The sequence below is a fragment of the Lactuca sativa genome, chromosome 1, assembly GCF_002870075.4.
Source record: "Lactuca sativa cultivar Salinas chromosome 1, Lsat_Salinas_v11, whole genome shotgun sequence".
NCBI classification, from domain to species: domain Eukaryota; kingdom Viridiplantae; phylum Streptophyta; class Magnoliopsida; order Asterales; family Asteraceae; genus Lactuca; species Lactuca sativa.
Genome location: NC_056623.2, coordinates 10,477,751 through 10,491,410, shown reverse-complemented (window position 1 = coordinate 10,491,410; position 13,660 = coordinate 10,477,751). Strand labels below are relative to the sequence as shown.

The 13,660-nt window shown below is 41.4% G+C and overlaps 1 protein-coding gene across 1 annotated transcript; it reads right to left on the bottom strand.

Annotated features, from left to right (window-relative positions):
• Positions 1-437: 437 nt before the first annotated feature.
• On the bottom strand, positions 438-2,415 carry LOC111912010 (cytochrome P450 81Q32). The gene is made up of 2 exons (XM_023907770.3): positions 1,521-2,415; positions 438-1,108 (listed from the first exon to the last, which is right to left on the bottom strand). The coding sequence occupies exons 1-2, from the start codon at positions 2,400-2,402 to the stop codon at positions 485-487; spliced, it is 1,506 nt and encodes a 501-aa protein (XP_023763538.1). The 5' UTR covers positions 2,403-2,415; the 3' UTR covers positions 438-484.
• Between the last annotated feature and the right edge of the window lie 11,245 nt (positions 2,416-13,660).

Sequence of the window (13,660 nt, the reverse complement as noted above, 5' to 3'; positions counted from 1 at the left end):
ATACAAAGTTTTAGCTAGCGACTAGGGTTTTCGTTTGAGAGAAGAAAGGGAATTCGTCTGACAAGTGTGTGTTTGTGTGTGTTTTGGTTTGACGATGATCGGAATCGTAAAACCATCGGTCTGTATTCTAAATTGCGCTAATATATTGTAGGGTTGAAAGGACAAAAATGCCCCCAGCGTGCCACTCACGTGAGTAGTTCCTAACCCCAAATAAGACGGAAAGTTAACTGAAGGACTAGGCGGGTAACGAAATAAAGTTATAGGGATTGTCCGAGTTAAAAATTCTTTCCAGGGACGAAGCGTGCAAGTAAGAGCAAACCATAGGGACCAACCGTGTAATTTTCTCTTAAATTTAATTTTAAATGGTTTGATAGGTTAAAAATAGATGGATAAGTTGAAAATATTAAACCAACAATTTAATTTTGAATTGCGTTCACATTGGATTGATAGGGTAGGTCGCCTTTTTGCAGGTCTAATGTTATCTTCACATTTGAGATAGTAGTTTGGCCATCTTTCCACGGGGCCGACACTTAACAACCAAGGGTTTAGATTTTGGTGTGATCAATCCTATTCCTTCGGTCATGTCAATCATCTCGTTACTCGGTCTTTCCCACTCGAAGCACTGAATAAGTGTAGCCATCGTCAACCCGATCATACGCATCCCCAAGTTTTCTCCTGGACACCTCCTCCTTCCAGCTCCAAACGGCATTAGCTTATAGTTGTATGCATTTCCCGAACCTTCTAACCCTACGAATCTCTCTGGCTTAAACTTTTTAGGGTCTTCCCAGTTGTTTGGGTCATTTTGCATCGCCCACACGTTCATCAGTAGCATTGTCCTACTTGGGATGTGGTAACCACCCACCATACAATCCTTTCCAGACTCATGGAAAATGAGTGGAGCAGCAGGGTATTTACGCATAGTCTCGTTGATTATACAACGTAGATAAGGAAGGTTTGATAAGTCTGATTCGTTGACTAATCGATCTTCCCCAGCACACTTATCAATCTCAGCATGTGCTTTCGTTAAGGTTTCAGGGTTGTTTAACAAAAGAGATAACATCCATTCCATTGTTACACTCGATGTATAGGTTCCTGCTGATATTAGTACCTAACACATAGACACACAAAACAAAATCAGTATATATATTGTAATATTAACAATTATTAAAACGATATTATCTTAAGTAGATTCTGATATAAAATTATTTTGTTTTGCTAAATTGCTACTGCTGTACATAATCGAAACAATAGTAGTATTAAAATGTTTCTACTAATCATTAATTATTTTATTCCCATGACCATATAGAATCAAATGATTGATCATCATGATATATGTTTAGTCAAAGTAATAGAATTTATAATATCAACCGGCAGGTTAACCCTCTTGATCTGATAATGTACGTTGTAGTTTTCCAATTTTTCAATAATTCTAATTTACAACAATATTTAATAAGGTTATAGAAAATAAACTTCACAAAACAAATGGTTCGACTCAAAATAACAATAATATTAATCTGTACCTGCAATAATCCCTTGATAACTTCATCACTGTGGTTTTCAGGTTCTGTTTCTTGCAGCATAAGTAGAACTTCAATCAAATTTTTCTTCTCTAATTCCTTCACCACGGTTTTCCTCCTCTGCTCTTCTATCAAATCTTGCATTAACACATGCCACTTTTCATTTAACGCCATCATTTTCTTTTCCAACTGTTTCCCTCCCACCGACTTCCACCAGGGTAAATAGTCCGATACATTGGTCGCCCCCATCACCTTAAATGACTCCTGCACAATCTCCATAAACCGCCGTGTCATCACCGCATCACCATGATCATCACACCTCCTCCCGGATATCATCGTCATCATCAAATTCAACACCACCTCAAATAACATCGACTTCATCTCCATTGTCCCATCCCTTACTACTCTCGGGTACATGACCTTCTTAACGAGGTGGTGCACCTCCTCCGCACGAATCACGCTAAGGGTCCGTACCCGGTAAGAAGACAAAAGCTCAAGGGTGACCAGGCGACGGAGGCTGCGCCAGTGATCATCATGGCTTGACCAATTAATGGTGGTGTAGTCAAACCCAAGGTGTTTTCCGGCAAGCAGACGAGGACGATTTGCGAAAGTGATGTCGTTGGTGGTGAGGCATTCCTCCACCGCTTCCGGTGATGAAACTAAAAAAACCCGGCGGGCGCCCAAACGAAGCATGACCATCGGACCATGACGAGCGGAGAGTTTGCCTAAGGCTCGGTAGAGCGGGCTTCTCAGCAGGTAAAGATGGCCCACAATGGGTAAACATGGGAAGGGGCTTGGTGGTAAATTTCTGATTTTCCCTAGGGCAACTTTGGTAATCCATATCATGGCAATTATCGAGAAAATTATATAAAATATCGGCTCCATATTTATTCCGGGATTAGTTTCTTGTATAGATCTCATCCAAACGCTGCAACATATTTATAGTGAGAGCATGGACATATGTTTATTTTTTTTTCAATATAAAATTTAAAAATATAAATAAAACAAGCATGTGTTAGCGTTGGACGATCGACACAGTTGTTTTTAAGTCATAGCCACGTGATTAACCTTGAATCTTGTACCATGCATGCGTTAGACTCAAAGTGTTGTATCGAATCAATAATATTTGACAAAATTATATGAATGATCTTTCTGGATTTTATTTATATTGTATGGGAATATATTAGTTGTTATTTTTCAAATTTCATAGTAGAAATGTTTAACCCTAACAATTGATGAAAAGTTTTTTAATCGAAACGTTTATAGCGTAAGTAGGCTCTTGAAAGTTATTTAAAAAACAATATGTAGGAGTTATATTTATACAAATATATACAACTAACTGAATCAATTTAATATTTGAAAAAATGTACTTGTTGATTTCCATAATCAGATGTGGATTCTCATATCGGTGGAAGTAAGTAGACATAATCCGAACAGGAGCGCACGACAACAAGTACAGCTATGTGGAGTGGGTGTAAATTTTTAGATATGAAATGTTAGAAACTTGAAATTAGATTAAAAAAAAAAAAAAGAATTTTATTGATCAGGCCTAAACACATTTGTAGAGCTGCACATTGGCCTTTCCGGTCTCGGGTCAATCTCGAAATGGTCCGGTCTTTTTGAGGTCGGTCTCGGAACGGTCCGGTCTTTTTTCGGATCGGTCTGTTCGATCTTTTTCGGTCTTGTATCCCGGTCTTTCCATGCGCCTTTTTCGGTTCGATTTACGGGTTTTTTTGTACGGTTTCGGTATTCTTCAATTCTTTTATTTTGGTTTCGAGTTTTATTCATTAATAAATATGAGATTATCACCAAAATGATAAATTAATATTTATTAAAAATGATAATTTAAAATTAATAAAAAAATGAAATAAATTAGATAGTTTGTGATTAAAAACTGTATAATTAACATAAAAATAATATATTTATAAAGTTTGGTTACCGGTTTTTTTTTCTCACACCGGTCTCGAGCCGGTCTGGTTTTTTTAGGACCGGTTTCAGAACGGTCTGGTCTTTTCGGACCAATCCGGGACGGTCTCGGGCCGGTTTTTTTCGTTTCGGTCTAATAATGGACCGGATTTTTTTCGGTCCTGTCCCATTTTAGACCGATTCGGTCTCGGTCTTTTTTTTGGGTCTGGTTCAAAACCGGTCTTTTTGTACAGTTCTACAAATTTGGACCATGGTATTGGGTTATACGAGATATGAAGACTAAAGCCCATTTTCTTCTTTAGTTAAGTAAGCATGGCTATAGCCAATAGGAGTAGAGTAGAGGGCATAGGCTATTGGGTTATTTGAAATTGGCTGTTAATAAAACTAGTTCATCGCTATTGGGTTATTTGAAATAGGTGGCCGGCCAACAAAAATATTTTATGAATACAAATAGATACAAATGCCCGACCTTGAGTGGTTGTTGGGTGTGCAACGGCATATAATCCCGAAAAAATAATGCTTTGTTTTTATTTAATTTATGAAGTCAATATATATATATATATATATATATATATATATATATATATATATATATATATATATATATATATATATATATATATATATATATATATATATATATATATATATATATAGGGTTAGGTTATTTTGTTTTCACTATCTATTGTGTGCATGTATTATTGATTCTGGACCAATCATTTTAGTTATTTTAAGTAAGTAATTAATGCATCTTACATGTTGAAGATATAATGGATATTAATTACATCTTCAACATTTAATATGCATTAATTATTTTCTTAAAATAACTAAAATGATTGGTCCAGAATTAATCATACATGCACACAATAGATAGTGAAAACATTTGAACCTAAGTCTCTCTCTCTCTCTCTCTCTATATATATATATATATATATATATATATATATATATATATATATATATATATATATATATATATATATATAGGGTACAGGGAATATGTGTTTGTTATATAACTAATATTAGGTATTGAACCATTAAAAACTACATAATTTTAACGAAATACAATCAAATCTCTCTACCATCTTTTTTGTATTCTCTATTAGGCTAGATGATAGACTTTATACATATTTTTATAGGGTTTTAAATTTTTTATTTTGCAACACAAACCATGTATAAGAATACATTATCAACTACCTATAAATCTTCATATTCAAATTTAAAATAGAAAAATATAGCGAAAGATTGATATTATTCATTAAAAACTCAATAAACTTCTTCCCATAACACATAAAAAAGAACAATGCAAATATACATATGGTTGGTGTCAAAGAAATTTATGAAGCCTACTAGATGTCTAGTATAAAAAAACACATTCGAAATACATAGATGTAGGGGAAGAATTATGAAATTGGAAATAATATGAGCTCAAAATCAATAGGAAGAAGCTAACAATGAAAAAAATTTGTGTTTTTTTAATCAAAATGAAGTCAATTTTGATGGTTCTATACCTAATATTACATACATGACTAGGGGTATTCAAAACCGGATATCCGAAAATTCGGATAGTTGATTATTGATATCTGAATCCGTATCCGAAATTTCGGATATCCGAAATTTCGGATATCCGAAATTTCGGATATCCGAAATTTCGGATACGGATTCGGATATTAAACCGGATATCCGAATTTCATTAGTTTTAAATAAAGAAAATAAACCCTCCAAGAACAAGAACGTTTCCGTGCATTTGTTAGGTATAATAAGACTTCATTTGGTCCGGTTAAATGCAAGTTACCTCATGATACCTGAAGATCTTGAGAAATCAAACTCAAATTATTAAAATCAACATAAAAAAGGTAACATTTATACCATCCTCACTTTGCGTACCAAGTAAAAATGTTAATAATTTGTCTTTTTGAATTTCAAATGAAAAAACCCAATGCATTAAAAGTATTTTTAATAATTTTTATATTATATATTTCGGATTTAGGATATCCGAAATATCCGAAATTTTCACATTTTAATATCCGTATCCGAATCCGAAAAACCGGATATCCGAATTTCGAGTATCCGAATTTTCGGATATCCGATTTTTCGGGTATTTTCGGATTGGATTTTCGGATTTTTCGGATCGGATGTTCGGATGCGGATATTTTTGACCACCCCTATACATGACAGCCACATATTCAATTTTCCTATATATATATATATATATATATATATATATATATATATATATATATATATATACACACACACACACTAGCCGTCTACCCACGCCAAACGACATGTGTGTATAGTTTTTTCATAAATTAATTTATAGAGGCGATTAGTTCTTTTGTGCAAATAGTTACTATATCTAAACAGTTATCAATAAGAGTTATGTTAGTAGAAACGAAATCAATAAAAATGAAAAATGAAAAGTTAAGATTCTTTACAAATGTACTTGAATACATAACTGATTGTACATTATTAATAGTGGAACGTATCAAAATCTGGTGTATACAACCTTATGGATTATTTGGAAGGCGAAAAATGACATTGTCTTCAAAAGCGAACGGCAGGCTATCATGCTTATGGTGGATGATATTTGTCTTTTTACTTTTAGTGGGATTAATAGTAGATCGAACGTTAGCAAAATTATTTGGTTGGTCTCCTATTGTCAACACTTTCTTGTAATTGCCTAAACTCCACACTTTGGTTTTGTTTTGTTAATTTTACTTGCTCGCTGTTCAATCAAACATCAAAATAAAGACTTAATGAGCGATAAATTGCTTAAACTTATATTTGGATGAGTACATGTAATAAATGATTGCATTGCAAGCACAAGTTATTAATCAATTATCTTAGATGTCTAACTTTAATAAACCGATTGTCGAAATTAATTCTTATATTTTAAAATTAATTATTTTTTTAATGTTATTGTTTTGTTTTAATATATTGATCAAATTGCAGGTTTATAAAGATCATATAAATTACGACTTCATATTCATGAAAATAAAAGAATGCCTTGGTAGGGCCAAATCTCATTTCATAAATTGAGTTTTTTAGATTTTACAATTTTACAATTTATTATAGAAATGAAACAATTTATAGTAAATTGAGAATCAAAAGTGAGTGCAACTACTTGTCCACAGACAAAATCCACCATATATTTTATTTTTATGGAAATCCTCCGGCTACAATCCCATACAAACACTTAGTCAGAACTGACATCTACTCTTAGGGTAAAATGACTATTCTACCCCCAATCAAGTCCAAGCCAAAGTCAACTTCAAGTTGACCCCACTCGCCGAGTTGGGCCGTCAACTCGCCGAGTCTCTCACCCTCATATGAACATCACATGAAGACTCATCCGACTCGCCGAGTTGATGAAGAACTCGTCGAGTTCACCTTCATCTGATGAACAAGTTCTGTCCTCGACTCGCCGAGTTGATGAACAACTCGTCAGGTTCATCTTCATCCTTAAGAAAATTGCCTTGGACTCGCCGAGTCTGCTCATGCACTCACCGGGTCCCATGAATTTCCAGAACAATGGCTTAGTCCAGAACGTTGGGTCACTCCCCGGGACTCCCTAAAACCTTTCCACACTTAACTGGGTCCTTTTGACCCTTAACTGATATGGGACAGAAGCCTTGGACTCGCCGAGTCCAAGGATGGACTCGTCGAGTCGGCCATATCTTCTCACTAAATCTTCGATTTCTAATGTACAACCCTTGATCAAAAGATAGATATATGTTTCTACAATCGATCTACCACGTAAAGTTACAACCTTTACGTGCTTGCATGGGACTTTGAGCTCAAAAGGTCCTAAAACAAACTCTTACAATAAATGGGGCCTTCTTTGAGTGCAAAAGCCACTCCTTTCTGCCTTGTAACCCCTCTAAGGACCCAGATCTGAAACATCAACCCCAAACCATGCTTGCAATCATGGTTGGTGACCAAAATGGCTTAGAAAAGCCCTAGAACTCCACAAATAGGGATCTATCAAAAGAACAAACAATGTATAGACTCTATACCTTCTGTAGACTGCAAATGATGCTCAAAATCGGATGTAGCACCTGGTTTCTGGTACGTAAAATTTATCTTTGTATTTTTCATTTTTAGCCTTGGACTCGGCGAGTTGTAGGTCCGACTCGCTGAGTAGAGACGGGATCCGGAGCGTGTTTAAGTTGGCGACTCGGCGAGTCCATATTCCGGACTCGACAAGTCACTGTTGTTTGATGAAACACTAATTCCAAGGGTTTGCCCCCTATTTAAGCTAGCTTGTGCGGCCCAAGCTCGCCCCCTTTCACCCTCAAAGCGCCCAACATCAAACCCTAACTCGTTTCTTGTGAGATTGAAGTGATTAGAGTGGTTCCTTGAAGTTTTTGGGAGAAGAAGGAGAGTGGAGCAAGGAGAGGAGAAGGAGACCAGATATCTTGGTGCTATTTCAGAGTTCTCTGAGGTATATCTCTACTCCATTCTGTTTGTATGCTTAAAACCCCATTAGAGCACCTTTTGAGCTCTTTTTGAACCTTTTTCCAAGCTTGTGCATGAAGTAGAATTCGTAATAGGTTGATTATCCACTAGATCTAGTCATGGTTGAGCTCCAGAAGCTCAGATCTATAACCTTTATGGGAGTAAAATGCTTGAATGTCCTAGATCTACCTTTTTAGCCCTTATTTCGCCCTTAATCCCCATTCTATGCATTTCTACATGTAAAGTTGGAAACTTTACGTGAAAATCCTGCCCTAAGAACCCAGATCTATGAATGGCATGAGCTGGATCCAAGTAGAATCGCGTGTATAGTTTTTGCATGTGGCCGATTCGGCGAGTCGTTCATCTGAATCGACGAGTCGAGTCGCGAGTCCCCGAGTTTCCCCCTTTTCGCATTTGCGGGTTGGGGGTAATGATTCATTGGGTGTGACTCAGTGGGTCGGAAGCTAGACTCACTCATGAAGTCACTCGGCGAGTCAATGCAATGACTCGGCGAGTTCAAGGCAACCTTCTTAGATCAAGAACAGACTCGACGAGTTGTTCATACAACTCGGCAAGTCATAGCATAAAGTGTTCATCGGATGAAGATGAACTCGGCGAGTTGTTCGTACAACTCGGCGAGTAGGATGAAGGACTATTGGCCTTGGGTATAGAAGGAAAACTCATCGAGTCTACGTCTAACTCGACGAGTAGAGACGGATTTATGGTCGGACTAAGGGAAAGGGACTCGGTGAGTTGGCAAGCCAACTCGGCGAGTCTGGTCAACTGGCAGTTGACTGTGACTCAACTCTTGATTTGTAAGGGTAAATGGTCAATTTACCCTAAAGTCGGTTAGCAGTATTTGACTAAGGGTTTTGTGGGAATTATAGCCAGAGGATTCCCGGAGCGGCAGTAGCAACAGACAGTCAGTTCCCACACAGATCGGCGGTGACTTTGAGGTGAGTTTCCTTCCAGTAGTAACGGGTCTAAGGCGCCAAGGTCGGCCCGTATAGACGAGATGTTAGTATTAGAGTGTGGGTCGAGCCCATATCTCTTGGTTGAGTTGATTATGATATATGCCAGTATGATAGAGATGTATATACTCGTTGTCTGTGTGATACTTGTATATTATTGGGTTAGCGGCTGAGTGTGGGTGAGGCCCGTATCTCTCCGAGAGTGGAGTGTGGGTGAGGCCCGTATCTCCTAGATAGTGGAGTGTGGGCGAGGCCCGTATCTCCCGGAAAGTGGAGTGTGGGCAAGGCCCGTATCTTCATGAGTGTGGGCGAGGCCCGAATCTCTTAGTTATACATTATATGCTTGCATGGTATGAGGTATTATGGGGGAACTCACTAAGCTTCGTGCTCACAGTTTTCAGTTTTGGTTTCAGGTACCTCTTCGTTGAAGGGGAAGGAGCTGGGGCGGTAGCGGTACATCACACACACACACACACACCTGCTTGTATTCCGCATTATGACATCTACCTGGGAGATTGTACTCTGACATTTTTATGATTATGACAATGTTTTCTGACATGCAACATCTTTTGTGAAATGAAATGGTTGTTGAATGATTTATTTCTAAATGTTTTGCTAAGTACATGTTTTAAAAACGAAATTTTTGGCTCGTATTTTTGGGATGTTACAAGTTGGTATCAGAGCCCTGGTTTGAGGGATTCGAACACACCTTCGGGGGTGTTTGAACTCAAATCGAGGGATTAAAAGATTTTGGAAAAAGAAATGTTTTCTAAGAGGCTAGTAAAGGGTTCTAAAAAAATGAACGAATTGTGTGATGTGAGCGACCGACCAAGCTCAAGTAAGTACTCCCCAAAGTACCCATACAAGCTTATGTTATGCTTATCAGTTTCAGTAGAACAGCATGCTAGAATAGGACTAAGGATCTAGGAGTGATGCCTTATGTGCCTGCTTTATGTGCTTCAGTGTGTGAAAAGTTGCATGCTAGAATTGAGTAGAGAGCAGTAGGATGGCATGTTTAGGTTATGCCTGATAGTGCAAGTTTAGCATTGTATGCTAGTTCAGTTTCTCTCTACGATGACAGAGTTACTTGAGATTGTTTCCTTTATGTCCAAATGTTGTTTGCTTTGTGCTTTGTGGGCTTTGAAGTGATGGGAGCTAGTTGTTAGGTGAATACAATAAAGTCACATGTGATCAGGGTTGAATAATCTCAGAGTGTTGGATTTGACCCTATTGCGTAGCTCTTGTTTGAGTCCTAACCGTGGTAGGGAAGAGTCCCTCACTCGAAGGATTATCCGAGCCTCGTCACATGTGATTGTATTCAGGTAATGGCTAATTGGCATCACCAAGAGGCCTTCAGCAGTTGAGGACTGGGTTGGGTGGAGTCAGAGGTTTCCTAAGGTAAGCCTAGGATAGGAGTAGCAGAGATCAGCGGTAGTGAAAGGGACCTGGTGGAGTCAAGGCAGTCCTTGGAGAAGGTACGGATAGATGTGGAAGGTAGTATGGGCCCGTACTACTAAAAGCAGAGGATCCGTACCCGAATAGAGGAATGCCAAGATAAGACCAGGGAACTTGTAGTAAGTGTGATTCCTCCAGAGGTATCAGTATCGCTAAGAATTGTTATTTCTTTTGTATTTCAGAATGGTGGTACTACGTTCGAGGCCAGCAGTTGGCAGTTCAGGAGAGGGATCAGGTTCGGGATCAGGTTCCGAGCCAATAGATGAGGGGCTACGCGAGTTCATCGCGTCTGAGATCACCAGAGGCATCCTTGAGTCGACCCCCATCATCTTCAGGTCGATCAAGGAAGGGATATTAGAGTTGATGGAGGATCGCCTCCGGGCATTCAGGAGCGACATGGCATCTGGCCAGTCGAGATCTCGCACGCTGTCCTTCAAGGACTTTCGGGGCAGTGGTGCGCCAGATTTCCACGGGGCAAAGGACCCCATAGCTGCCAGGCGATGGATTGCCGACATTGAGTCTGCACAGATGATTAGCTTCTTCCCTCAGGGGTAGAAGGTGAGGTTCGCAGCATGGTGTTTACGAGATCGAGCTAGGGATTGGTGGGAGTCCGTGGGGGACTCATTGGGAGCCTCGGCTGTCGAGGCTATGACTTGGTCAGACTTTGCGACCAGGTTCAGGGCGGAGTTCGCGCAAGCTGTCGAGCTTCAGCAGCTGGCCAGGGAGTTCTTGGATATGAGGCAGACGACGGAGACTGTGGCGGAGATCACCGCCAAGTTCCGGGAGAGGGCATTGTTGGTGCCCCAGTATGCGGGCGATGAGGATATGAGGAGGACCCATTATCATGACATGCTACGGGCTGACATCCGGGAGCATGTTAGCTTTTCAGCTTGCCCGACCCTAGAGTCCATGATTACCAGGGCGAGGGAAAGGGAGATTGATTTAGAGCACATTCAGAAGAGGAAGGCAGAGGCGGGGCAGGTGGTTAGGGCTTCGGGGAAGAAGCCCAAAGGATCAGATGGGAGGACGAAAGGCAAAGGAGGACCGGGCCGCTGCGGGAAATGCGGCAGGACGCATGAGGGAGCATGTAGGATGGGATCAGCAGGCTGCTACAAGTGCAACAAGGCAGGGCACTTTAGCAGGGATTGTACTACTCCTGTCTCGGTTATCCAGACATCTGAGTTGTTGTGTTTCCACTGCAACCAGAGGGGCCACAAGAAGGCCAATTTCCCCCAGTTGACAGCATCAGCGCCGGTTAGGGCGCCGGCTCCAGCTACCCTGCAGATTACAGATGGCCGACAGGGTAAGGCAGAGGCTCCAGTGGTGAGAAGCCGGGCGTTTCAGTTGACGGCAAAGGAGGCACGCGCCACACCCGATGTGGTGACGGGTATGATTCTTTCCTTCTACTTTATTTTTATGATGTTATGATATTGATATGTGCTCTGTATATATGCATTAGGATCGTTCCATGTGAACGGTATTCCTGTTTAGGTGTTGTTCGATTCAGGTGCCACCCGATCATTTGTTTCCCTTGCGCTTAGCAAGAGGTTTACTGAGTCTTCGGGCATGTTGGATTGCCCTTTAGAGGTGGAGATTGCCGTTGACCAATCGGTGCGAGCGTCATCAGTATTCAGGGATTATGTCCTGAGGCTTTTCGAGGAGCGCTATTTGGTGGATTTACTTCCCATCCCGTTGCGGGGGAACAATGTAATTATAGGCATGGATTGGTTGAGCCCTAATGGGGCGGTGATAGATTGCGCACAGCAGCTAGTGCGGATCAGGACCTAGAGTGGGGGAGAGTTGGTGATCCACGGCGAGAGGCCACAGCGTGGACCTATAGTATGTTCAGCAGTGAGAGCTAGGCGCTACCTTCAGCAGGGATGCGCGGGGTATGTCGGGTATGTTATGGATACCCGGGAGGCGGGTAAGGCGATAGTGAGCGAGGTTCCAGTGGTGCGAGACTACGCGGATGTGTTCCCGGAGGAGCTTCCTGGAATACCTCCGGAGCGTCAGGTAGAGTTCAGGATCGATCTAGTTCCTGGTGCGGCTCCGATAGTCAAGGCACCCTATCAGTTGGCTCCTCCCGAGATGCAAGAGTTGTCTACGCAGCTGCAAGAGCTGCTAGACAAGGAGTTTATTCGACCGAGCAGTTCACCCTGGGGATCCCCGATCCTGTTTGTAAAGAAGAAGGACGGGTCGCACCGGATGTGTATAGATTATCGGGAGCTGAATAAGGTAACGGTGAAGAACCATTACCCACTCCTGAGGATTGATGACCTCTTTGATCAGTTGCAGGGAGCATCTTCGTTCTCCAAGATCAATTTGCGTTCTGGTTATCACCAAATGAGGGTCAGGGAGGAGGATGTACAAAAGACCACGTTTCGGACGCGTTATGGCCATTATGAGTTCGTGGTGATGCCGTTTGGGCTCACCAATGCTCCTGTCGCGTTCATGGACCTCATGAACCGCGTGTGCAGGCCAATGCTGGATCGGTCTGTGATAGTTTTCATCGATGACATCTTGGTTTATTCCAAGACGTAGGAGGAGCACGAGGAGCATCTGAGAGAGGTTTTGGAGACCTTGAGAAGGGAGAGCTTGTACGCCAAGTTCTGCAAGTGTGAGTTTTGGTTGCACGAGGTGCAGTTTCTTGGGCACCTCGTCAACCAGGACGGGATCTCAGTAGACCCGGCCAAGGTGGAGGCCGTGATGAGATGGGAGGTTCTGAAGTCTCCATCCGAGATTCGGAGTTTCCTAGGATTGGCAGGCTACTATCGGAGATTTATTCGGGATTTCTCCAAGATAGTCGTACCTCTGACACGGTTGACCAGGAAAGTCGTGGTCTTTCGTTGGGGGCCTGAGCAGCAGGCAGCGTTCGAGATTCTGAGACAGAGATTGTGCGAGGCGCCGATCTTAGCCCTGCCCGAGGGCGTAGAGGATTTTGTGGTATATTGTGATGCGTCGATCTCAGGCCTAGGTGCAGTATTGATGCAGAGGGGGCATGCTATTGCTTATGCCTCGAGGCAGCTGAAGCCTCACGAGGCGAACTACCCGACGCATGATTTGGAGTTGGGGGCGGTGGTTTTCGCCCTCAAGATTTGGCGGCATTACCTCTATGGGGTTCGATGTACCATTCACACGGACCACAAGAGCTTGAGGTACCCCATGGATCAGCCGAATCTGAACATGAGGCAACGTCGGTGGTTGGACGTGGTGAAAGATTATGATTGCGAGATCCTTTACCACCCAGGGAAGGCCAATGTGGTGGCCGATGCGCTTAGCCGCAAGGCGGCGCCGATCAGGGATATTTGCATGAGGATGACTGTGGTGACT

Coding starts and splice junctions, on each gene's coding strand:
- LOC111912010 (XM_023907770.3), bottom strand. CDS start 2,402: ATGGAGCCGATATTTTATATAATTTTCTCGATAATTGCCATGATATGG. Junction 1,109..1,520: donor TTATCAAGGGATTATTGCAG/GTACAGATTAAT, acceptor TCTATGTGTTAG/GTACTAATATCAGCAGGAAC.